This window comes from Amblyomma americanum, chromosome 1 (assembly GCF_052857255.1).
Source record: "Amblyomma americanum isolate KBUSLIRL-KWMA chromosome 1, ASM5285725v1, whole genome shotgun sequence".
Taxonomy (NCBI): domain Eukaryota; kingdom Metazoa; phylum Arthropoda; class Arachnida; order Ixodida; family Ixodidae; genus Amblyomma; species Amblyomma americanum.
The window spans coordinates 482,499,158-482,522,217 of record NC_135497.1 but is presented as its reverse complement, the minus strand read 5'-3'; the positions used below and the strand labels follow the sequence as shown (position 1 = coordinate 482,522,217).

General features: G+C 50.8%; 1 protein-coding gene across 1 annotated transcript; it reads left to right on the top strand.

Annotated features, from left to right (window-relative positions):
- The first annotated feature begins 16,741 nt into the window (after positions 1–16,741).
- Positions 16,742–22,735, top strand: LOC144127022 (protein argonaute-2-like). Its single transcript, XM_077660457.1, has 3 exons — positions 16,742–16,819; positions 21,084–21,311; positions 22,259–22,735. The coding sequence occupies exons 1-3, from the start codon at positions 16,742–16,744 to the stop codon at positions 22,571–22,573; spliced, it is 621 nt and encodes a 206-aa protein (XP_077516583.1). The 3' UTR covers positions 22,574–22,735.
- Positions 22,736–23,060: the final 325 nt, after the last annotated feature.

Here is a 23,060-nt window from a genome sequence, read left to right as displayed (position 1 = left end):
CAGTTCATTTTTCCAACGATATAAGCGACAGATAATGCACAATTTCCTCCCCCCCCCCCAAAAAAAACGCAATTATTATTCAGGAATCATCTCACTTCTCGGTGGAACAACCCGCTTTCAATCCAGCGTCCATTCGAAACTAGAAGCGTTGGTACCGTTGGAAGCGTGGATTCTACTACAATAAGGTGGTGGTTACAACTTTATTGCCACAAAATGGAAGGGATTAGTTGGGGCAGGCGCGAGCCCAGGGTGGCAGCAAGCCGAGGGCGACCTCTTGAGCTCGCGTGATGAGGGCCAGCTGCGTTGTTTTTCCTGAACTGGTCGAGTGTTTGTCCCATTCATCCGCCGAGGAGGCAGGCAAGAGTGTCGTCGGAGCGGGGTTGCTAGCGCATTCCCATAATATATGGTCTTGTGTGGCATGCGTCCCGTCGCCACAGTGCGGGCATGCAGGGTCATATTCACCGTTGGTGATTAAACGTAATCGGTAGGGGCCAAGAATGGCCTTTGTTTGTAGGCGTCTGAGTGTGGCTTGCGCCCTGTCCAGGTCGGGGTGAAGAGCGGGATACGTGCAACTTAGCCCGCGATGAAAGTTTGTAATCTCCGCGTACGGCGAGGCGCCTCGGCGGGGGCGTCCGCTCCCGAGAGGTCTCCCGTCATCCGGTTCGTTAAACCTACAGTACGCCACTTTAAATTGTGCGTTTCTTCGAATCTCTCGCAGTAGCCGCAACACTGTTCAGATTCAATTCTACCCGTCATCCCTAGCTTCGAATGCCGTGCTGTTCCCTCTTGGTTTTTCTCTGGATCGCATGTGTGGTGGGTGTTTTCAGCTGTAGGTTTGTGGAGGGCTATCCTTTGCGCAAACGGTGTTGCTGTCGGCGCAATATTGGATAACAGGAAAGTTGCAGACCAGGGAACATCCACATGTCCTTGAGCGATAAAGTGACCCGTGGCCCTGGCAAACGGTGCCTCGGAGATTGTAACTTCTGTGGCCGCGTAACCCCGCTATACTATTCTGAACAGGCAGGGTGTCGGTATAGTTAGCATAGGCTGGGAAAGGGAACGGTTAGATAACACACTCCTCCGTGGCTTCTCCGCGCTGTAAGCGAAGGAACGAAAGAGGAAGCGAAAAATAAAGAAGTGCAAAAGAGGCAGCGTAATTGACGGCTACGCAGTAATTTCGATCGGTTGGCGTTGTTCAACGAGGACTCATGTTGTGCAGCACACGGGCGTTTTTCGATATAAACAGCCCCTGAGGTGTCTGAAATAAGTATAGTTACTCGATTGAACAGCGTAACAATCCAAGGGGCGCCGATACACTAGATACAAACGCAGCACTACAGTGTTCCAAACGCCCTACACCACAGCTGTTTCCGGCATTGAAGAGCAGGGATGAAAAGGAGGATCTTTTGCAGATGCAGCCGTTGCCGCTTCTGGGGACGCAGTTGATGCAGCGCACCATTTTCCTCTCAGTAGTTTCCCTGACAGCACTCTGAACTGCCCTTGGTTTGCACGCGGCAGTGGTTAGGCATAGCTGGAGCCCGTCGGCAGGCCCGTGCACTTTCCTCTATCATCCTGTAATCGCAACAACATGGAAACCTTAGGGAATGTATATCCTCAGACATGGATGTCTGCGATAATCTTACAATACCACCAAACGCCGATGTCGGAGATCGCCAGCGAGACGCGTATTAGTTATTCCGACTGAGCTAAGCCTGGGCTAGCGTCGCCGACTTGATGTTTTTTGTCGTCTCGCACTCAAGGGGACGTCAAAGTGTGGCGGCTTCTCTTTATCGAGCGAGTGCTAAGGTTGTGACCGCGAATCGCGCATCGGGGCCTCCTTTGAGAGCAATGGCCACCGCAACGACAGGACATAAACTCTGAGATTGGCGCCCGTGTGCTGTGCGATGTCAGTGCACGTTAGAGATCCCCAGTTGGTCCAAGTTATTCCGGAGCAATCCACTGCGGCACCTCTTTATTCGATGATTCGCTTAGTCCATGTTTTATCCCTTCTCTTACTGCGCGGTTCAGGGGACCGCGGATATGTGAGACAGATACTGCGTCATTTCTTTTCCCCCCAAAAAAATTTTTCAGTGTCGCCTGGCTTCACCGCGCACCGGACGGAGGCTCGCTGCTGCAGTGTATGCGCTCGCACCCGCGCTCACGAATGGGCGCGGCGCTGCTCGAGTATGAGCAATTGACCCAAGGCCCACCCCCCCCCTACGGCTCCTGCGCGCCCTGGCCTGCTGCCTCGGAGGTACAGCGAGAGATCGTTGGCATATCGGGAAAGCGGAGCACACCCTTCTGTGCTTTGCAGCAGCTGGCCAGAGACGTCATACACGAGGAGCTCCAGGACCATCTCCTCGTGTACACCGACGGCTCAGTGGCCCACGACAGCTGCTCCCTTGCTGCTGCGGCCACCATCTCCGCCCTGCGACTGCACAGCCAGCAACACGCAGCCTTCCTGGGCTCCTCCACCACGGCGGAGTTGATGGGATCCGGCTCGGGCTGGACCTGCTGCTCACCATCGGCCCTCCGCCGCCCAGGAGTGCTCTGCTGTGCGACTCCCGCGCCGCCCTCAGCCGCCTGCAATCTAACGGCCGCGGTACCCTACTAGTGCGAGAAATTCGCTTGCGCATCGAGCGCCTCGCGCAAAGAGGTTGTGTTGTGCGTGCACAGTGGGTGCCCGGTCACTGCGGCATCGCCGGCAACGAAGAACCTGACGACCTCGCGACCGCTGCACACCAACTACCTGCCAGCGATCTGCCCCTTGCGCTGGAGGACGTGCGTGCGGCCATCCAAGACCATCTCCGAAAGCAGCACCCCGACCCACGCATCGCGGGAGGTGAGCGCGTCGACAGTGTCACCGGCTGTCGCGCACTTACACGGTCACAACGTGCAATGATCCTCCGCGCGCGCATTGGCTGCGAGTGGCCCGGGGAACGACGGGTGCATCACAGAATCGCGACGAGTGTTGTGTGTGACGGATGCGGTGCTAACACTAGAACACCTGCTCCTTCTCTGTGCCGCGTTCGCCGATGCTCGTCGCGATATGCTCGCGGCCTATAGGGCGCAGGGCATACTACCTGACTCCATCAAGACGCTATTGTGGCCGCAGGGCAGTGCGCGCACTCGTGAGCGAACTTTGGTGAGCCTCTGTGCATTCCTCGAACACACGGGCTTGACGTCCCGTCTGTTCTCCGTCAGGTAGTTACACGCAGTGACCGAACGCTCCGCAAGTTCTACCTTGAACGATTAATAACTGGAAGCCCCACTCCAGTTGTAACCAACACAGTGATGTGCGCGTGTGTCATTTAATTCCTCTAAAATGAACTAATCACGCGCACAACCTGGACACAATTCTTATTGTGCATATAGTTTGTACATATTACTTCTCCCTCTATCCTCTCTTCCTGTCCCCTCACCTCTTTCATTTCATTTCTTCATTCTGCCTGCTGTCCTTTATTTCCGCTGCCCCAGCTCAGGTGCTTCAGTATCGATGGCAGATGCCGGGGCTAGCAAAAAACTTTTGCTTCCTTTTTACTATTATTTTTAATAAAACCACTACCACCACCACCCTCTGAGCAAAGTAGCTTCTAGGAATAATTGGGTTTCGAAGCGGAGTCACCCTCCACTTGTTGTCTTCGACTTCCTCAGCGCGCGTGTTCGAGACGCGCCGGGACCTTGCGTTCCCATCAATACATCAATACATCAATAGCATTTGGGACGGAGAGACTCCTCTCCCTCTCGATTGGAAATCGGCTCTCGTGACCTTCATTCCTAAGGCCGGCAAACCTATCGATGTGGAGAACCTTCGCCCCATCTCTCTGACGTCTTGTGTCGGCAAGCTGATGGAGACGATGGTGCGCGACAGACTCTCCGATTATCTCGAAACACAGCACATTTTCGCGGACACCATGTTCGGTTTTCGTCCTCACAAGTCAGCACAGGATATACTTCTGCAGCTCCACCACGACATCTTAGATCCTGTCGAATGTCCCCAAAACGACAAGGTGGTCCTGGCCTTGGATCTTAAAGGCGCATTCGACAACGTCAAACATGCAGTAATCCTGGACCACCTCAGTAACACCAACTGTGGCCACAAAACATTCCATTACATAAGTCAATTTCTTACAGACCGTCAAGCCTATATACGCATACAAGATGCGGAACACGGGTCATACACCATCGGCTCGAGGGGAACACCTCAAGGCGCGGTCCTGTCTCCCCTGCTCTTCAATTTGGCAATGCTTCGCCTTCCCTCCAAATTGTCTTCTCTGCCCGGGATACATCACGCTCTTTATGCGGATGACATTACAATCTGGGCCACGCAAGGCAACCTGGGCCACATGGAGTCCTGCCTGCAAGCAGCAGCGACCCTAGTCGACGACTACGCGGCCTACTGCGGACTCCAGTGCGCCCCAGCTAAATCAGAATTTCTGCACTTACGTCCCTCCCCCCGGGACACAACTCCGCTTCGCATCAGTCTCCCCTCGGGACCGATCCGGGAGGCCAAGGAGATCCGCGTCCTTGGCCTCTTCATACACCACCAACGCAGAGTCGACACCACCATAGCCAAACTTCGCACGGTGGGAGACCAGGTGGGCCGAATGGTCCGCCGGGTCTCAAACAAGCGGGGCGGATTACGAAGCAAGGATGCACTGCGGCTTGCCCATGCTTTCGTAACGAGTAGAATCCTCTACTCAACTCCCTACTTGCACCTGCGCAAACATGATGATGACCAACTGGAGGTCATCCTGCGGAAAGTCATCAAGCGGGCTCTCGATCTTCCGATCGCCACGTCCAACCAGAGGCTTCTGGCCTTGGGCGTGGTGAACACATTTCGGGGGCTTCGAGAGGCCCACTTATGCAACCAATACACGCGTCTTGCACAGACCACGTCCGGTCGCCGCCTCTTGGACCGGCTACACATCAAACACGACTACCACATTGAGGAAAGGGAGAGAGTGCCAGAACCCTGGAGACGCGCCCTCCGGGTCCGACCCCTTCCCCGCAACATGTCCAGTGAAGACCATAGCGGTCGTCGCCAGGCGCGCGCGGAAGCGTTGGCGCGATACTATGGTAACCAAGAACATGTGTATTACGTAGACGTTGCCGGCCCACACCACGGGGGGTGGTACACGGCCGCAGTCGTACACAACACAAACACAGTTAACGGGCTCACTTTCAAAGCCTACAGCGCAACACACGCGGAGGAGATTGCCATTGCTCTGGCTCTCACGAATCCCAAGTCAAAACACATCATCACCGACTCGCGAGGGGCCTGTCGGAACTACGAGTTGGGCTGGGCTCCCCCGCTTGCCTGGCGCATACTGGAATATCGCTGTCGATCTGAAGATCCAACTCCACGCAACCTGATTTGGGCCCCCGGTCACCAGGGCCTCCAGGGAAACGAACAGGCCGATCAGGCCGCCCGCGCACTCTCTCCCCGGGCTATCTCCCTGTCCTTGGAAGGGTACTCCCAATCAGACAATCTGGCCATTACATTCAAACAAATCACCGATTACTACAAGGAGGAGCACCGGCGCTACCCGGCCCCTTGTAAGGGTCTGGATCGCGCTGACGAGCGCCTCCTCATCAAAATTCTCACTAACACTGTACTGTGCCCGGCGGTGCTTAGACACTTCAATACATCCTTTGATGGCACGTGCCAGTTCTGTGGGGAGGTGTCTGACACCTTCCACATGGTTTGGGCGTGTCAATCTAACCCATCTATCCCCCCCAACCCCAACCCCACCAGAGAGGACTGGGAGGCGGCCCTGCTCGGCTGTCAAGACCTGAAGAGCCAAAAGGCCTTGGTTCAACGGACGCGGGCGGCGTTGCTTGCCAATGGGGCCCCGGAATAGGGGCTCCACCTAGTACTGTGAGGGGAAAGGGCCAATAGGGTCCTACCCCAATCACCTTTCTGTAAAAAATTTATTGCTTATAAATGTTTTTCACCACCACCACCGTTCCCATAAGGAGCAGTGGTAAAGCGTTATCGTACAATACTTTTGGTTCCATACAGTCTTTTTTTCTTTATGCGTTCATGGAGGCAGAAGCGCCGGCACACGCATGACGTCTCCAAGCGTAGGCAATGACGGCGGAACACGTGCAGCTCGTGGCGTCGCATATGAGCCAATCGCAGAGCGGAAAAGGCCTCTATAAAAGAGAAACAGCGCAGCCATTTTGCCTTTCTCTAGGGGCTCGACAGGCAGTCAAGACGTCCGTTCCGTTGATTGCCAGTTGTGTTTGTGGACCCGCTATCTAAATGGGGAAAGGAAAGCGCAAAGACAAGAAGAAAAACGACTCAGCTGCTGGACCTCCAGGTGCGTAGCGAATTTCCTTCCGGTTCTGTGGCCTCCGCCGCTGTCTCGATTGGGTGCTCGATCCCTTTGTTCATCTGGCGTCACATAGTGGTCGCTTTAGGCCTAACCTCGTGGGCTACGATGATTGTGTTCTAAAGCATATTTTTGCGAGAAGGCTGAACGAAATGCACGAGCTTCGTTACCCGCTTGTTTTCGCTATTATGCACCATCGTTTTTACGTGAGCGTGAGTGACCGTGACTTGAGAGAAAAAAAGAACCTGGTTCGGTTGAGCCGAAGCGACCTCGGCAGCCTTCTAATCGCGTTAAGGTGGGTTCACGTGCAAGCAAATGAGCGAGCAGAGCGATAGAGCGGCGCGTTGCATCGAAGAATTTGCACATTTATTGAACCTCTTTCCTCTGGCCGTTCAATGCGCCGCGACCGCTCGAAACGGCTTTGTGCGCCGCGGCGGCACAAATTGCTAGCGTTTCCGCTCCTATGTGAAGTGGCCTTTGGACTGCGTACGACTTCGCGTCTCCGGTCCTCGTGGTTCGTACAGTGTCGCCATATGCAACGCCAGTATTGGGCTCGATGCCCTCAGGCTGTGACAATAGCCTTGCTTTGTTCGAACAAAGCCCGCACGCTTAGTGAAATCGTGAAGCCTTCAGCTTGCTCAAGCTCCAACCTGCGTTGTGGACAATGCACTCTTTAGATATCATTAATATTAGGCTATTTTGTTATGACAACCAACGTTTTGCATTGATGCTGCAGTCTCGGGAATACTTGATGTTGCGGTAGCATTGCTATACGATAGAATGTATGCGGAATGAAGAAAATTACCAAATTCCAGGCATGCTACGAACGTCAGTGCTAACAGGTTATGTGAAATACCTAACTGAAGCGCATAACCCAATACAAAGGATCACGTCGCTTCGCTTCACGTCATCTTTTGTTTTTAATTTTTTCTGAGAGGACCCATAAAAGGGGTTCCAGCCGAGCTGCGCATTTGTGACCGGCGGCGCGTTCCTGCCGTGAATGCCTTGCCGAACGTTCGCCTTGCGCACGCGCACTGTTCGTCTCGACGCTCCTCGAGCACGCGCTGCTCCACGCGTCGCCCGTGCGCCTGTGTGTTCCGTCCATGCTGCTGACCTGACACGGGACGGGTGCTGTGGAACGCTCTTCAGCTTGGTCAGTGCCTTGATCCACGGCACGTTTCCGACCGCTGCTGTCTCGTTTTAGCCCGTTCTTCTTGGTGCACAGCAACCTCTCTGCAGCTCCGCACCCCAGTCCCCTCAGCGCATTTACGATTCCTTTATGGTTTATTTGGGTTTAACGTCCCAAAGAGACTTAGGCTATGAGGGACGCTGTGGTGAAGGGCTCCGGAAATTTCGACCACCTGGGGGTTCTTTAACGTGCGCTGACATCGCACAGAACACGGGCCTCATGAATTTCGCCTCCATCGAAATTCGACCGCCGCGGCCACCGAACCCGCGTCTTTCGGGTATCGTGTTTCTGCTTCATTACTCTGTTACCGCCGCATTTTTGGCTTGGGCTATCCGCATTACCCGTCACAGTGGCTCAGTGATTAGGGTGCTCGGCTACTGTTCCGGAGTACCCGGGTTCGAACCCGACCGCGGCGGCCGCGTTTCGATGGAGGCGAAATGCAGAGGCGCTCGAGTGTTGTGCGATGTCAGTGGAGGGTAAATATCTCCTGGTGGTCAAAACTTTTTCGTTACGGCACCTCTTTCTTCTTTTCTTTTTTCACTCGCTCATTCTATCCCTTCCCTTCCGGCGTGGTACAGGTGTCCACCGAGATACGCAAGATGGTTACTGCGTTATTTTCTTTCCTCAAAAGCCAATTTTCAAAAAATTCCTCTCCCCGGATTGTGGTCGCTACTTCTCGCGACTGCGTGTTTTTTTTGTTGTTTTTTTTTGGGGGGGGGGCTGCCGGGTGAAGTCAAGGCGGCTTAACAGCTTGACGAGTTTGACCTTGAACCGAGGAGAAACCATGTGAGAGCTATGACGTCACTCAGCCGCCACCGTCGCGTTCATTGTGATCATTGGCATTGTCGTTCACGATGTTGCGGACTCCGTCGATTTTGAAGAAAGGAAGGGAATTGGGGAAGCGCGTTTCCCACAGCGAGCATGTGCTGACATTCTCCGTGACAGCAAGCGTTATCCGCGGCAAGAAACGTGCATTCTTTACGCCCGATATATAAATGAAAAAAATTGAAGGCTGATTCGACGGACGGTAATTCGAAAGTTCAGCCCAGGTCTCCGCAAGCCGCCAGCTACCGCTTGGCAGGTGTCGTGTTACGTTGCTAGCCCCCCTCCGGCATCGTCCCGTAGCAGCCGCCTTCCGGCTGTCCATTCCTCTCGCCGTGTCAGGTGGCGCTTCGCTCTGCTACTACGTGCCAACACCTCACCTGTCACACTCCGTAACACGTCATCTGTCAGGTAGCATGTTACAGCGACTACGATGCGGAACGCAGGGACGGGCGAGCTGCGCCCTAAACGGAATGAAACTGAAGAAGCCACTGCAGTTGAACACGAAGCGAAAAGTTTCACCACGTTTGGTAAAGCATTCATCGCATAGGCCGGAGAATAACCTTGGGCGACCTTCAGCCCAACCACGTTAGCCGTGTATGACCGTACGTGGTACAGTTATGGCGTCGCTCTTGACCCTTTACCCATGACCTTTAGTTCACCTCTGCTCTTTGACATTGGGTGATACTACGTCTAAGCCATGTGGTGTGTGTATATAATATAGAACGGCAGTGAATGCAGGCGCTGCCATGGACGAGCCTGTGGCACTTTGCAAGCGTCCTTGCTTTTCGCAGAATTCCAGGGTTAGCCAAGTTGTTTTATTTGTTGTTTTAGAAAATTGTTTTTATTCTCACGTATACAGCTAGACGAAAAGCGTGCGCGTGTGTCTCAAGTATATTGAATGCGCGGCGGGGTTTGTCGTTTGCCGCTTCTTCGTTGCTGTGGGGGGAGGGCTGATCTCTTTTGTGTGAAAATTAAGACCCTGCGCGACAGCTATTGCCTCGCACTAAGTTCTTCAGTGCAAGGGCTATACGACGCTGTTTGGGGGAGCTGCATGTTTAGTCGCGTTTAGTCACGGAGCATGCCATTATCGGCTTACACAGCTGTCTGAGTTGGGACGGCTGTTCCGACCTGTTCTCTCGACCACAGTATACTGAGTTTTCGGTCACTGACCATGTCAACTATGTTAACTGCAGTCAGCTGACCACTTTCACATGGTCAGTAAACCGAAGATTCATTCTGCTGACCTGACCAGACGGCATTCCATCAAACCATCGACTAAGTACTCTATACCAGCTGTGTTTTCCCGTTGAGCAGACAAGGGAAGGGACGAGAGGGGCTCGTTAAGAAATACATGACGCAAGCCAACAGTGACCGAACCAAGGAGCATAGGGAAATTTAAAAAAATATATTTTGTGGTGTTCATTAGGGGGGGGGGCTTAATATGGCAATGACTTTTTAAATAGTCTCTTTGCGACCTTAAACCCCCATAAAAAGCGAAACTTTTTAAAGATAATTCATTAAAAAGCAGAAGAAAAACAACCACATGCCGCCGGTGGGATCCGAAACCCACGACCTCTGAATTTCGCGTCCGGTGCTCTACCAACGGAGCTCCGGCGACGCCTGTCCAGTCTTCTGCTTTCGGCAGTGTATATATGCGTGTCGTAACGATCGATATGATCGCAAACGCAGCCGATATATACAGCCGGCGTTAAATGGGCATTTTCGGCTCGCAGCAGTGCCTTCGGCCAGCGGTGGCAACCAAGCCACACCTCCTGCTCCGTCGCCCGCCGGTCCCTCGTGGGTTTCGTTCGCGCAAGCACTCCAGCAGGGCGCCGCGGCCAGCCCGCAGCCGCGCGCCGTCAGCGGCGGCCCGACCACGGCCGCGGATCCCAGCGCTCACCCCACCGCTCAGCCCAGCGCCTCCCGTCCCAGCTACGGGGCCGCCGCCGCCGCGGGTTCCGCCAAGGTAGCTTCCAGCAGCCCCCGGCCTGCATCCGCAGCAGCCGCCGTGAGTGGCACTCAGCCGGCAGCAGCTGCCCTACCACCGTCGCCACCAAGCACGCCGCCCGTCGCGGTGACACAGCAGACCCCCGCAGCTGGCGACCAGGCCACTTCAGGCGACGATGTCAGGATCAAGGTGCGTCCTGTTTTCCGAAAAGGGCTTCATCTTGAGCCATGCCATGTAGTTCGTTTAACCTCGTTATAAGGAAGCTGAAAGTTCGTTCACGGCTGTTGCTGCGTTATATGCACTGTTGAAGGAGCTCCCGAGGGGAATCGTAATTCCTTCGTTATATTCATTATTTCGTTATAAACCATGCTGTGCATCTCGTTATGCCAGCGGTCCAAATACATTTGAACCTCTTTACAACGAAGTTGAAGGTTTCCGGCGGTTACTTCGTTATAGCTGTAGCTTCGTTATAGCCCCTGATGGCCGAGCTTCCACGTGCAATTATAATTTCTTCGTTATATAAGTTGTTTCGTATTAAACCGCTTCGTTACAAAGAGGTTCAGCTGTTAGCTTCAAGGCAAGAGGAAACCTCACCTCTCCAAAACATCGACTTAAGTGGACGGTACGAGAACCGAAATCTGGTATAATACAACTGAAGAAAGAAGCGGCATGTGCCTCTCGATAAAGGCCCTCCAGCCAATGGCGTCGACTGGTTCTCATGACGTCATGGTTACTCAATCCTCTTGGACCTGTGTGACATCTCAGGGAGTGGCATATGAAAGGATATGAACCACCGCTTGATCAGATTGACAGCGGCGCCCGAGAGAATCGGCCGACGCCGTAGGCTGCAAGGCGTCCTTTGAAGTGCATCCGTCGCTTCTTTCTGGAGTTCCAGCCGACTACAGGGCTTAGTTTTTACTGCTGAAAAGTGCTGTGGGTAGCAAGCATCGTGGTAGTGCATGACGTATAGGGCGCTCTGGAAGTGAAACGTAAGATTTAGCTGCTGACAATGCCTAGATCGAGAACAACGTTTCGGAACCGCTACGGGTTCCTTGGTCAACAATGAGGAGGACAAGGCGAGTGGCTGAAATTTAAAACCGAAGTTTGTGACGTAAAGACCGTACTTAAATGAGTGGTTCGAATCAGACCGGGCAGCTGCAATACATTTCGATGGAGGCGAAGCGCTAAGGCACCCCTGTGCTTTGCGATGTCAGTGTACAATAAAGATCCCCAGGTGATTGAAATTATTCCGGAGCCCTCCACTACAGCACCTCTTTCTTCCTTTCCTCTTTCATCCTTTCCTTTTTCACTCCCTCCGTTTTCTCTTCCCTTATAGGGTGTTTCATGTGTCTGCCAATATGTGAGAAAGATACAGCGCCATTTCCTTTCCCCAAAAATCAATTTTCAATTTTCACAGTTTCTTCTGTGAGGTTCAGGGCCTTAGTCTCACCTGGATAAAGGGTGGCTCAAGCAATTGGTGCGTCGTCAGGTTTAGCCTTGGAGTTAACTACTTATACGCCGGCGGCCGAGTGTTTTGTTGCCAGCGTATGAAATATTGTTTTTAAAGTGAAAGCTTTACTGGCCACAGGTTGAGCAATTTTGCATGATTCCTGGAGAGCACGTGGAGCAGTAATGACACATGGCATTTCTCTCTTTCGCTCTCTACCCACTACTGTGCATGCCCCACTAGTAGCACTGAGCCACAGGTGTTCCACCTGCCTTTCCTCAAAATCCAACTTTCAATTTTGTTTTCTCTTTCCTCTTTCCCTCCCTCTTTTATCACTTCCTTCATGGGGTGGTTCGGGTGTCCACTGAGATATGTGAGATGGTTACTGTGCGATTTCCTTTCCTCAAAAACCAAAGAAAACAAGTTAGTGGAAGGACTTTGTAGAGTTCATTGGAGTTCACAATTTTGCAAAGACCATTCATTTTCACGAAAGGAAAGGCGCACAACCAGGAAAGGCGCACAACCGGCTCTGCGGGACAGTGGAGAGCTCAATGTCGCTTCCCCTTTGTATATCCTGGATTAGCTGGGCTAATCCAACCCGCCGCGGTGGCTCAGTGGTTAGGGCGCTCTGCTACTGATCTGGAGTTCCCGGGTTCGAACGCGACCGCGGCAGATGCGTTTTTATGGAGTCAAAACACTAATGCGCCCATGTGCTGTGCGATATCAGTGCAGGTTAAAGATCCTCAGGTGGTCGAAATTATTCCGGTGCCCTCCACTACGGAACCTCTTTCTTCCTTTCTTCTTTCACTCCCTCTATCCCTTCTTTTATGGCGCGGTTCAGGTGTGCAGGGATATATGAGACAGATGGTGCATCATTTCCTTATCCTAAAAAGCAATTATTATTATTATTCCTATTATTATTATTATTGGGCTAATCGACATTAACTTTTCTGGCGGGAGGGGGGGGGGCGGAAGGAAATGGTGCAGTGCCCCCAACCGCCCCCGTAAGGGAAGGGACAAGGGTGGGGGGAGTGAAAGAAGAAACGAAGTAGTGCCGTAGTGGAGGGCTGAGGAATAATTTCGACCTCCTGGGGATCTTTAACGTGCACTGACATCGAACAGCACACGGGCGCCTTTCGCCTCCATCAAAACGCAGCCGCCGCGGTCGGGTTCAAACCTGCGAACACCGGGTCAGCAGCCGAGCGCACTAAGCACTGAGCCACCGCAGTGAGTGCATTGTCTTTTTTATTCACGCGTTAAATGCGCTTTTACTCCAAGCGAAATGTTGCACTGTCGAGCCCAAACTTCCACTCTGGCAAACTGATGTTTCCTTGGGCTGTAGCTGTTGATTCTTATAAATTACGCGTCTGCACATTGTCAATTCATAGAAAGATTCCCGTATGTTGCTCATCTTTCACTGTTAATGAGCGGCTGGTGCGTCTTTCCTACCTCCACGAATGCCGAAATTTCCACTGTAGTTCCTTGTGCCGAGCTTCGGTGCCGGGCGCCGGTTTGTTTCATCATGAATAATTAAATTTTTCCAATTTTTTTCACCCCAATCGGGACCATTTCTGTGGGCGACCTTGGACATGTGACGTCACCAGCTGCATGCCCGTCGATATTTGCTCGGACATTGGTCAAGAAGAAAAAAAATAAGACCTTTGTTTTTGGCCATTTCACACAAACAGTGGTCTGTCGCTTACAGTCTCCAGTTTAGTCAGTCAACGCACCGAGAGGTTCTGTGACAGTATGCATGACGACAAGCCTCGATCTCGGCGTCATACTTGGGGAGAAACCGAGTTTTGGTTTCGGCGTTCTTTGTTTTTCCTGTTTTAAAGAGCTTCTACTCAGGATTCTGAAAAACGGTTTTTGAGGCACAGAGAAGGGACTCTTAAGGAATGTGATGCGAATGGGAACACAATACCACGTCTAAACATATTCAAAATAGCCCACATTTTCCCTTTGAGTGGTTGAGAAACCTTACAAGAAATGCTTCTACAGCTGTGGCACCATCATGGCCTTGGTTCACTGTATAAATAATTTCAGGCAGAAAAAGAGCAAGTAATTACTGTCTCGCTTTTGATGAACACCGCGACCACCCAGTGCGGTTCCTTGATTTTGCAATCGTCCCGATCGTCCCTGTCATATGCGCTCAAAATAGCACAAGGCTCTGAAATATAATCCGAGGAAAGTACAGGGTCGGTTAAAAGTTCTCAGGCCAAAGGGTCTGCTTTTGAGCTGTATTATCAGGCAGACATGACACCACCAGACTCAGAATATCCGTAAAAAGCGGAAGAGGTATCGTTCTGTGCTCTGGGAACCTTGATAGCTTTATTCGCGTCTTAAATGCCATGATATACCGATGAAACAAGCAAGCCCTCTGGCCCCGAAACTTTTGACCAACCGGGTATAGAACCTCGCTCAATCACTACGTTCTCTCGTCATAAACATCGGAACCAAATATTCAGAACCCACAATACCGAGCGAAGGTTGGCGAGCTCTTTCCAGTGACTTTTTCACGCCCGCGCATTTCTCCGCCTCGCGCTCCTGCGTATTTTTGTTCAGATGTGTCTGTCGGTTAGATTCAGAAGTAAGGCAGCTGCTATGGCCGCTGCCAGTAATAAGCGTCGCTTCGGCGGTTCAGGAAGCCCCCCCGACCCCATTCTACAGGGGGGGGGGGGGGAATCCCGAACGCATAGGCAGCCGGCGGTGGGGCCGAGTGGGTAGGGCTGGCTGAACAGCGCCGACCTGTGAGCATGAAAAGAGTGATGAAAAGATATAGAAAGGCTCGAAGACGCTGAAATTTAAATTTTGACTGCACATAACTTCGCTTGCACAAAACATTTTAAACATTGTCACTGGAGGATATTCTTGTTCAAGCACTGTCCTTTAAAGTGCTCGCTATAATGCACGGGGTGCAGGAGGCTTTTTCCATTAAGACTCACCGGAACCTGTCCTGCGCTGTAGTGTAGATCGAAGACCATTCGGCCAAACTTATGTGACGCTCAACACACGAAACAGTGCGTCCATACTTAATTGTTCATGCTCTGCTCTAATTACCTCCAAACACGGGGCAGGAGCTCGAGCGAACCCTACCCTCTCACTTCCCACGGCGGCCTGCCCACGGCCAGCTGGGCCGGACCATACAACTTCTTTCCAACCACTTCAGCATCGAGATACCGACTGGCAGCGTCTACCACTACGACGTCGACATCTCCTCGGAAACTGCCAAGGAGACCAAGGTTCCTGAGCAGAAAAAGTACCGATGCCTCAGTACAAAGATCAACAGGATTGTCATCGAGCTCCTAGTAAAGAAGTACCGGCAAGACCTGGCCAACTGCATCCCGGCTTTCGATGGCCGCAAGAACCTGTACACGCGCCGCCAGCTCAACTTCCGCGAGCGGACATTCAAAGCCGACCTCGAGGAAGACCAAAGATCCCAGAAGTTTATAATCAAGATCCAGTACGCGGCCACAGTGAATCTGGACGCCCTGCATGACGTCTTCCAAAAGCGCGTACAAACTGTGCCCCAGGAAGTCCTCCAGGCCATAGACATCGTCTTGAGGCACAGCCCCTCGATCAACCTTGCACCGGTTGGACGCTCGTTTTTCAGACCGCCGGGCCCCAACGAGCACAATGACCTCGGAGGAGGCCGGGAGGTGTGGTTTGGCTACTACACGAGTGTTCGACCCGCCCAATGGAAGCCCATGCTTAACGTCGACATGTCAGCAACAACATTCTACGAGTCGCTACCACTGGTCGACTTCATGTGCAGGTTCTTAAGCGACAGCCGTCGTGTGTTGACGCCCGCAGACTTCCGGTCATTGCGCGACAACCAGTACGGGCGCCTGAATAGGGAGCTCAAGGGACTCCGTGTCAAAGGGACGCACCTTCCGTACCCGCGCAAGTACAAAGTGGTCAAGATCACGAGGGAACCTGCGAAGGAAATCTATTTTGAATCAGAAGGTAGTCAGATCTCCGTCGCCGACTACTTCCAGAGCCGCTACAGGCGCTTGTCGTACCCGAACTTCCCTTGCGTGCAGAGTGGCAGCCCGACGCATCCGGTCTACATTCCTCTGGAGGTGTGCGAGCTGGCCGAAGGCCAGCACTGTCGGAAGAAGCTCGACGAGAGTCTGACCGCCGAGATGATCAAGCGCACGGCCAAGCCGCCAGCCAAGCGCTTCCAGAAGATTCGTCAGTCTGTGCGCGACATGGTCAGCAGCTCGGACAAGTACCTGCGAGAGTTCGGCGTCAAGATCAACACTGAGCCCACTCAGGTTGTGGGCAGAGTGCTCGACCCGCCATCTCTGGTATTTGAGAACAACACCATGTGCAAGCCGCGCGACGGTACGTGGGATCTCCGAGGGCAGCGCTTCTACAAGGCGATGTCCATGACAAAGTGGATTGTTCTCAACGTGAGCCGCTTCGCGCACAAGGATTCCCTGGAAAACTTCATCAGGATGCTGATCCGCATCGGCCAAGAACTGGGCATGCGCATTGCGCAGCCGCTTGCGGTCATCACGTTCGACACAAACTGCCAGCCCATGCGGACCGTTCTCACGGAGCAGCGCAAGCAGTACCCGCAGTTGGAGATGGTTGTGGCAGTGATAACAAAAGCCACGAACTACGCTGAGATCAAGCAGGTGGCAGAGACTGAGCTCTCTCTGCGCACACAATGCATCTTGGACAACAACGTGGTCCAAAAGTGCAACGCAGCGCTCATCCAAAACCTGTGCCAGAAGATCAACGCCAAGATGGGCGGTATCAACAATAGTCTCCTGATGCAGGAGAAGCCGAAGCTGTTTCATAGGCCCGTGATCGTCATTGGAGCAGACGTGTCGCACCCATCGCCTGGAGACAAGGTGAGGCCATCCATCGCCGCGTGCTTCGGAAGCCTAGACACTGTACCGTCCAAGTTTCACGCCACCATTCGGGTACAGATTGAAGACTCTGAGGCTAAGGCGCGTGTGGAAATCATTAGAGACCTGAAGGACATGATCAAAGAATTGATACTGGCTTTCCACCGCGCCACCAGGCACAAGCCCGAGCGGATCATCTTCTACAGGGACGGAGTGAGCGAGGGGCAGTTCTTGGAAGTCCGTAACTATGAGGTAAGTAACTGCGCCTACTACTATACTGTGCCCACTAAACGCTCATCTTGTTAAGACAGTTTTTCCCGCATTAAATGTCACTAGTGTCATTGGATAACCTTTGTCTTTGGAGAAGCCGACTAGCTGTGCATATACGTAACGACACCGAATTGATCTCCACAGGGATATAATTTCAGGACATCCAGGATATTCATTTCTGGAGACGTCTTGTCGGCGTTAGTTGACCTCAGCTTGATCGTTTCTCTTTAAAAGGTGGTAAACATCCAAGACTGAGGCCTCTGGCGCGGTTTTGTACGTATCCGCTCCGCCTCTCATCCTTCTTACACACGGGCGATTATAACTGCTGTGCAGTTGACCGTCCGTTGAGCTGAACGACAGTTCGAGGTGTTATACCCGTGCCACACGGTCAAGTTTTATGTCAATAATTACTTAGTAAATCAATTTTTAACGCAATTGGCGCGGTGCCACACACTTGTATTTAATGACATTAGACAGACTAACTGGCGTTTGCGACCTTCTGAGTTCGCCACACCTCATTCGCCCGAGATCTGTATACTCTTTTCGCCATTCCGCATGCGGAAAGACATGCAACTTTTTTGTGTGAAGTCACTACCCAGAGTATAATCGTTTATTCATAAACAACACTATTTTAATAGGAATTCATATGTACTGTTATCCTGTGAGCTGACACACGAGTTCTACTTTTACACACTTGTCAAGCAAGAACAGTGGCATTTTCTACAAAATAATTTTTATATTATATTTGAAGGGCATTGCTGTTATACTTTCTCATTAACACTGTTTATATTCAGGGCTTTTTTTTACTGCCTTGAAGGCGGTATCGTCACCGTGACTAGTTAAATTATTTATTTACTTATATACAGATACCTTATAGGCCTCTGGAGAGGCATTGTGTAAGGGGGCGATACAGAAGTTAGTGAGAAATAGGCCAGAAATCCAAAAATCATATTAAAAGTACAGCAAAACACACAAAAAACAGGTGAGTTCAGATAAGATATCGCAATTCATTAACAGGGATAAAAGTTAAAAAACCACTCTGCTTCATGAAACAAAAACAGGAGAAATGCACGAAGATTTATACAAAAGCCAAAGAAAACATATCAGGCATAAATGAGCAAAGCTGCGCATCACGAAACCGAAGAGGCAATAGTCTCAAGCTGCTGAAAACGAAGTTGTACGAATCCTGAGTATTTAAATGACGTGCTAACCGTTATCAACGAAATGTTTGGGTAGATGTTCGCGAAAGGGGTCTTGATTAGCCTGCAGGGCGGTGCAGTCCGGAAGATCGTTCCAGAGACGAATGGCACGTGGGAGTGACGAGAAGTTGAAATCATGTGTGTTGCCATAAATTCGGCATAGCTGCAGTTATAAGTAGGAGGGACGTTGTAGATGTGCTGGCGGTGAATCAGTGGCATGGACGTATTTGTGAAAGATAGATAAAAGGGCAGTCTCGCGACGAATTTGCAAAGGATGCATGGAGCGAAAGTTTGATATTCAGTTGGGTTGCACTGGACTGATAACTGTAATTTTGCCAAAATGAGACGACAAGCCCGATTCTGGACAGCTTCCAACTTCTCTATTAGATATTTCTGATAAGGTGACCAGATGGATGAAGTGTACTCTAGCTGCGGTGCTACAAAAGTAATATAGGCTTGTTCACGCATGTCAGGGGTAGTGCATAGCAGGTTACGGCGAAAGAAAACTAGTGACCGGGAAGCATTAGCGAAAGTGGTGGATGTGTGTTCAGCCCGAGAAAAGTTTGGTGAAATATGGACGCCTAGATGCTTATACTGCGTATTCCGAGCCAATGTATCGTTATTATTGCGGTATGGAAAATTCGAAGTTGCGCATTTTCGGCTAAAAGTAATTATATTACACTTAGAAATGTTTAGTCATTAGACACGTTTTACACCAGTCGTTTATGCAATCGAGGTGACTTTGAAGTTCAAGGTGGCCATTAGTAAATTTTATTGGTCAATGAATAATGCAGACGTCAGCAAATATGTGTATCTAAGATGAGATTGTTGCTGGCAGGTTATTAATGTAAATTATCAATAGTAATGGACAGAGGAGGCTTCTAGCGCCGCGCCCGATGTAACATCGCAAACAGGAAATTAATACTTGTTAACAACGGTGTACTGCTGGCAATTAGAAAGAAAACTACGGACCCATGACAGAGTTAAAGAATGTAATTTAGGCGCACAAAGCTTAGATATTTGTCGGCAATGTTCTACCCGATAAAATTCTTTGGCAAAGTCCAAAAAGGTGGAAGTGGGCAGTTTTCGTGCGAGTGTTTGTAGCCACTTTTGAAAACCGGTACAACCTTTCCTATTTTTCAACCGGTGGAAACCTCACCTGTAGATATTGACTGCCTAAAGATATGAAGGAAGATGATTTTGGAGACAGAAATGGCATATCTTTAGTATTTTGAATTGATTTATTCAACACCAGAAAAAGAGGGTACTAGGTTATTTATCAGGTGTACTAAGCCATCAAGTGTAATGTCAACCGGCGCTATGTACGGGTAACCAAAATCAGGTACATACGAGACGTTAGGATTATCTTCTTGGGTGAAAATATATGCGAAAAACGAGTTAAATGCTTTAGGACATTCAGCATCGAAGTAGGGGGTGCTGTCAATATCATGTATTGATATATCATTACTGACACTGTTCGGACGTATTGTTTTGAAGGACTTGCTTTTATTGTTCTTAAGTAGCGCAGGAAGGGATTTTTGAAAAAAAAAAATTTTTCGTCACAAAGGCCAGAAAAACAGAGGTTTAGGTAGGTTTTATATTTACCCGGCGCGCAGGGCGAACATTCGTGCTTTGTATTTTTGTACAACCGTTTTTTTTCTTATTTCTCATGCATTGATGCTTTCTTGTAAAGCAAGTGTTAGGTTTATGATTTGATAGCGTGATAAGCGGGACATGTTTGGCTACTATTTCGGCGAGCTTGCCTCTAAATTGAACCCGCGGTTATATTCTACTGACTTATATTGAAAAGAGGGTGTCAGAATATTATCAGAAAACATTTGAATTTCGTCATTTATTGGATTGTAATCTCCTCTGTTTAGTTGCGAATCAGTAATGTCAATAAATCTGCCAATAAATAATAATGTCGTTAAATCTGGACGTGTAGCGCCAGCTCCGAAAATAATGGCATAGGCAAACTTAAGGCTACAAACATCTAGAAAGTGCGCGTGTGGCACGGGTAATAAAAGGCAGCTCCACCTGCTGTTGAGATCTCAGCTCAGTGGAGATACGCAGTTGGACCAGTCTACTGACCCGCTGCATCGGCCGAGTCGGCGGCATTTCCGGCTGCCACATCTTGCTATCTTGGCTAATATAAGTACAACTACAACTTCCATTATAGTCGGATACAACTCAAGAACCCTGAATGGACTCTCTTGCAGCCAATGGCATAGACCAATTCTCATGAGCCTGCTTGGGTAACCACGTGGCGAACGCTAGATGAAAGGGGTTAGTCTCCCCCCTCACAGGGAAGACTATTGTCACTGCCACGGCGCACACCGCATTGTCAGCCTTGAGGGTTCGTGATGATAAGCCGAAGCCATTGGCTGGAAGGGGGTCCTTTTACGGAGAAAATCGGCTTCATTCTTGACTGTATCCGACTATATTCGGATTAGTGTAGCCAGAAAAAAAAAGCCCGCGAAGTGGCACCAGTAAAACAACGGCTGAGCGGTGAAGCCGGACGTTCCTGTACTGAATTTTTTTTTGGCTCTGTGTGGTTGTTCACTACAGGTATACTGAAACGCCAAACTTGCACAGAAATTTTTGTTGAGTGAAGTCAACTAGGTGGTCAATGCGCAGAGTTATGTGCAAACCGATCACGTGATCCGGAATGTGGACCGCGTGAACTCAATTTAGAGGAGTATGCCGAGTAACTGCAGCCGACTGTTATTCATTTAAGCGTCAGTTGGAAAAGCTGCACTTCCGTTGAACTGAACGGTAGCTGAAACGGCACGTTTAACCAGAGTACAACCGATAATAGCATTGCTTAAAAAAACGGTGATCTTCGCCGTACACTCTTTGTGAAACGACAATTGTATAAGATACGACAGCATAGTTCGTGAACATCCAAATTGTTTGGTTTACATTCTGAACTAGGTAGATATCGTGATGATTCGAATGGCCTTTCAGCCTTGACCGACATTTTTTGTTTCCGCTCTCAAATCTCGCAGGTGAGCGCCATCCGGCTGGCGTGCAAGGAACTGTCTCCCAACGAGACCTACGAGCCAGCAATTACTTTCATCGTGGTCCAGAAGCGGCATCACACGAGGTTCATGCCCGCCAACGACCGCGACGGCGTGGGCAAGTGTCGCAACGTCCCGCCAGGCACGACCGTAGACTCGGTGGTCACGCACCCGCTGGACTTCGACTTCTTCCTCTGCAGCCACTTCGGCATCCAGGTAGGCGTCCTCTTCTCCGCTCTTGTTGCGATTGTCAGCGGGAAGAAATGGTCTGCGGTGTTTTCGTTTATGAATTTGCGGAGGAAATAGTCCGGGCGCCGGCATCGCCAAAGTCGTGTCGCGTCGTTAATGCGCTACAAATTCCAGGAGCGCCTGCGGTGTAGGCCTTCCACATCTTGAGGAAACGGAAGCATGGTTTTCGAGATCACCTACGTGCGAAACTGTGACGGAAGATTTCCGCTTTACATTGAGTCCATCAGGAGCGCTGTGTGTGACTGTGACGTCATCGTTCACCTTTGGGGAAGCGGTATCGGAAGTTGCGCATGGGGGGCCTCTATGGCCAGTGCTCAGTGATGCTGTCATGTGGATATGGTCATTGGTTTTTATTCTCGAGGTGGCGTCTACTGAGACATGATTGCAGAAGGTTGGGTGAAAAGAGAAGCGCTTGATGTTTAGCTCGTACGTAAAAGATGGAAGCGGCTTTTAAGTCTCAAAAAACGGTCAAAAATTGATTTTTGTTTAAATAGTCGTGTCGGCTTGTATGCCTCGGTGTTTATGCTGTCCCGAAGTCGGGACACCGACATAGATGACGATGACCGACCAATGCGCTGATGACAGCCAGCCAGGAAATAATAGTTATTCACTGTATTTATTGGCGCGAGGGCATCTAAGGCCAGATAAAGCCGGAAACATGTTGTGCATGCGGCATTAGGAGCAGGGCAAGTGCATGGGTTGCTCATGGGCACTGCCGGCTTTTGTATATTGCGTTTAAACACTGTCCTTCCCACGTAATGGCGCATTTAAACCGCAAACACCACGCCACACCACATCGCACCACAAGCAGGACCACACCGCACCACCACATACCTCGACACGACGCGACACAACATGACACGGCCCTTGGAATTCTCGCATGTGAATAAGTGTACTCCTCGGCGCACCCGCAGGGCACCAGCCGGCCGGCCCACTACTATGTCGTGTGGGATGACTCCATGTTCAGCGCGGACGACCTGCAGAAGCTCAGCTTCTACCTGTGCCACACATACTCCCGATGTGCAAGGAGCGTGAGCATCCCGGCCCCTGTGTACTACGCGCACCTGGCCGCCTTCCGTGCAAAACACCACATCGCCAGCAAGCTGGAGACGTCCGGCGCGGTCAGCCAGTCGTCTGAGGGCGGCGGTGACACAGTGTTGACCACTGCCCAATACGTGGAGGCCGTCAAGGTGCTGCAGGAACTGCAGGCCTCCATGTACTTCGTGTAATGGAGAAGGTTCTCCGCTGCCCCTGCATTCCGGTTACGGTGAGCCTGGAGGCGCACCACTGACGTCATACCCAACAGTTCTGGAGAAAAGCAATCTGGAACGGGAAAACGTTTAAAGGCATTTGCAGGGAGGGTGTTATATAGGGTATAGGGAGGGTATTATGAGCGCAGTGTTCCTCATATATTGTAAAATTCTACTACAACGATCAATAAATATATCCCCAACCTACCGCCTGCAGGCTTGCATTTTTTTTTGCTATTAACGTTTTTGCTGCAGTCCAAAGTGTTCCTCATTGGTTTTCTATTACAGTTATAACTGCTCGATGCGAGCAATGGAAACAGTATAAAAGGAAGATTTTTCCAGATATCGGAGGAATGGGCCTTGAATATTTCAATACCACAATCTTACACTTTCCCAAATTTCAATTTTTTTTTGTCGAAGAATGTTGGACATGTGCGCAAGACGTAGAGGACAAGATATACGTGAC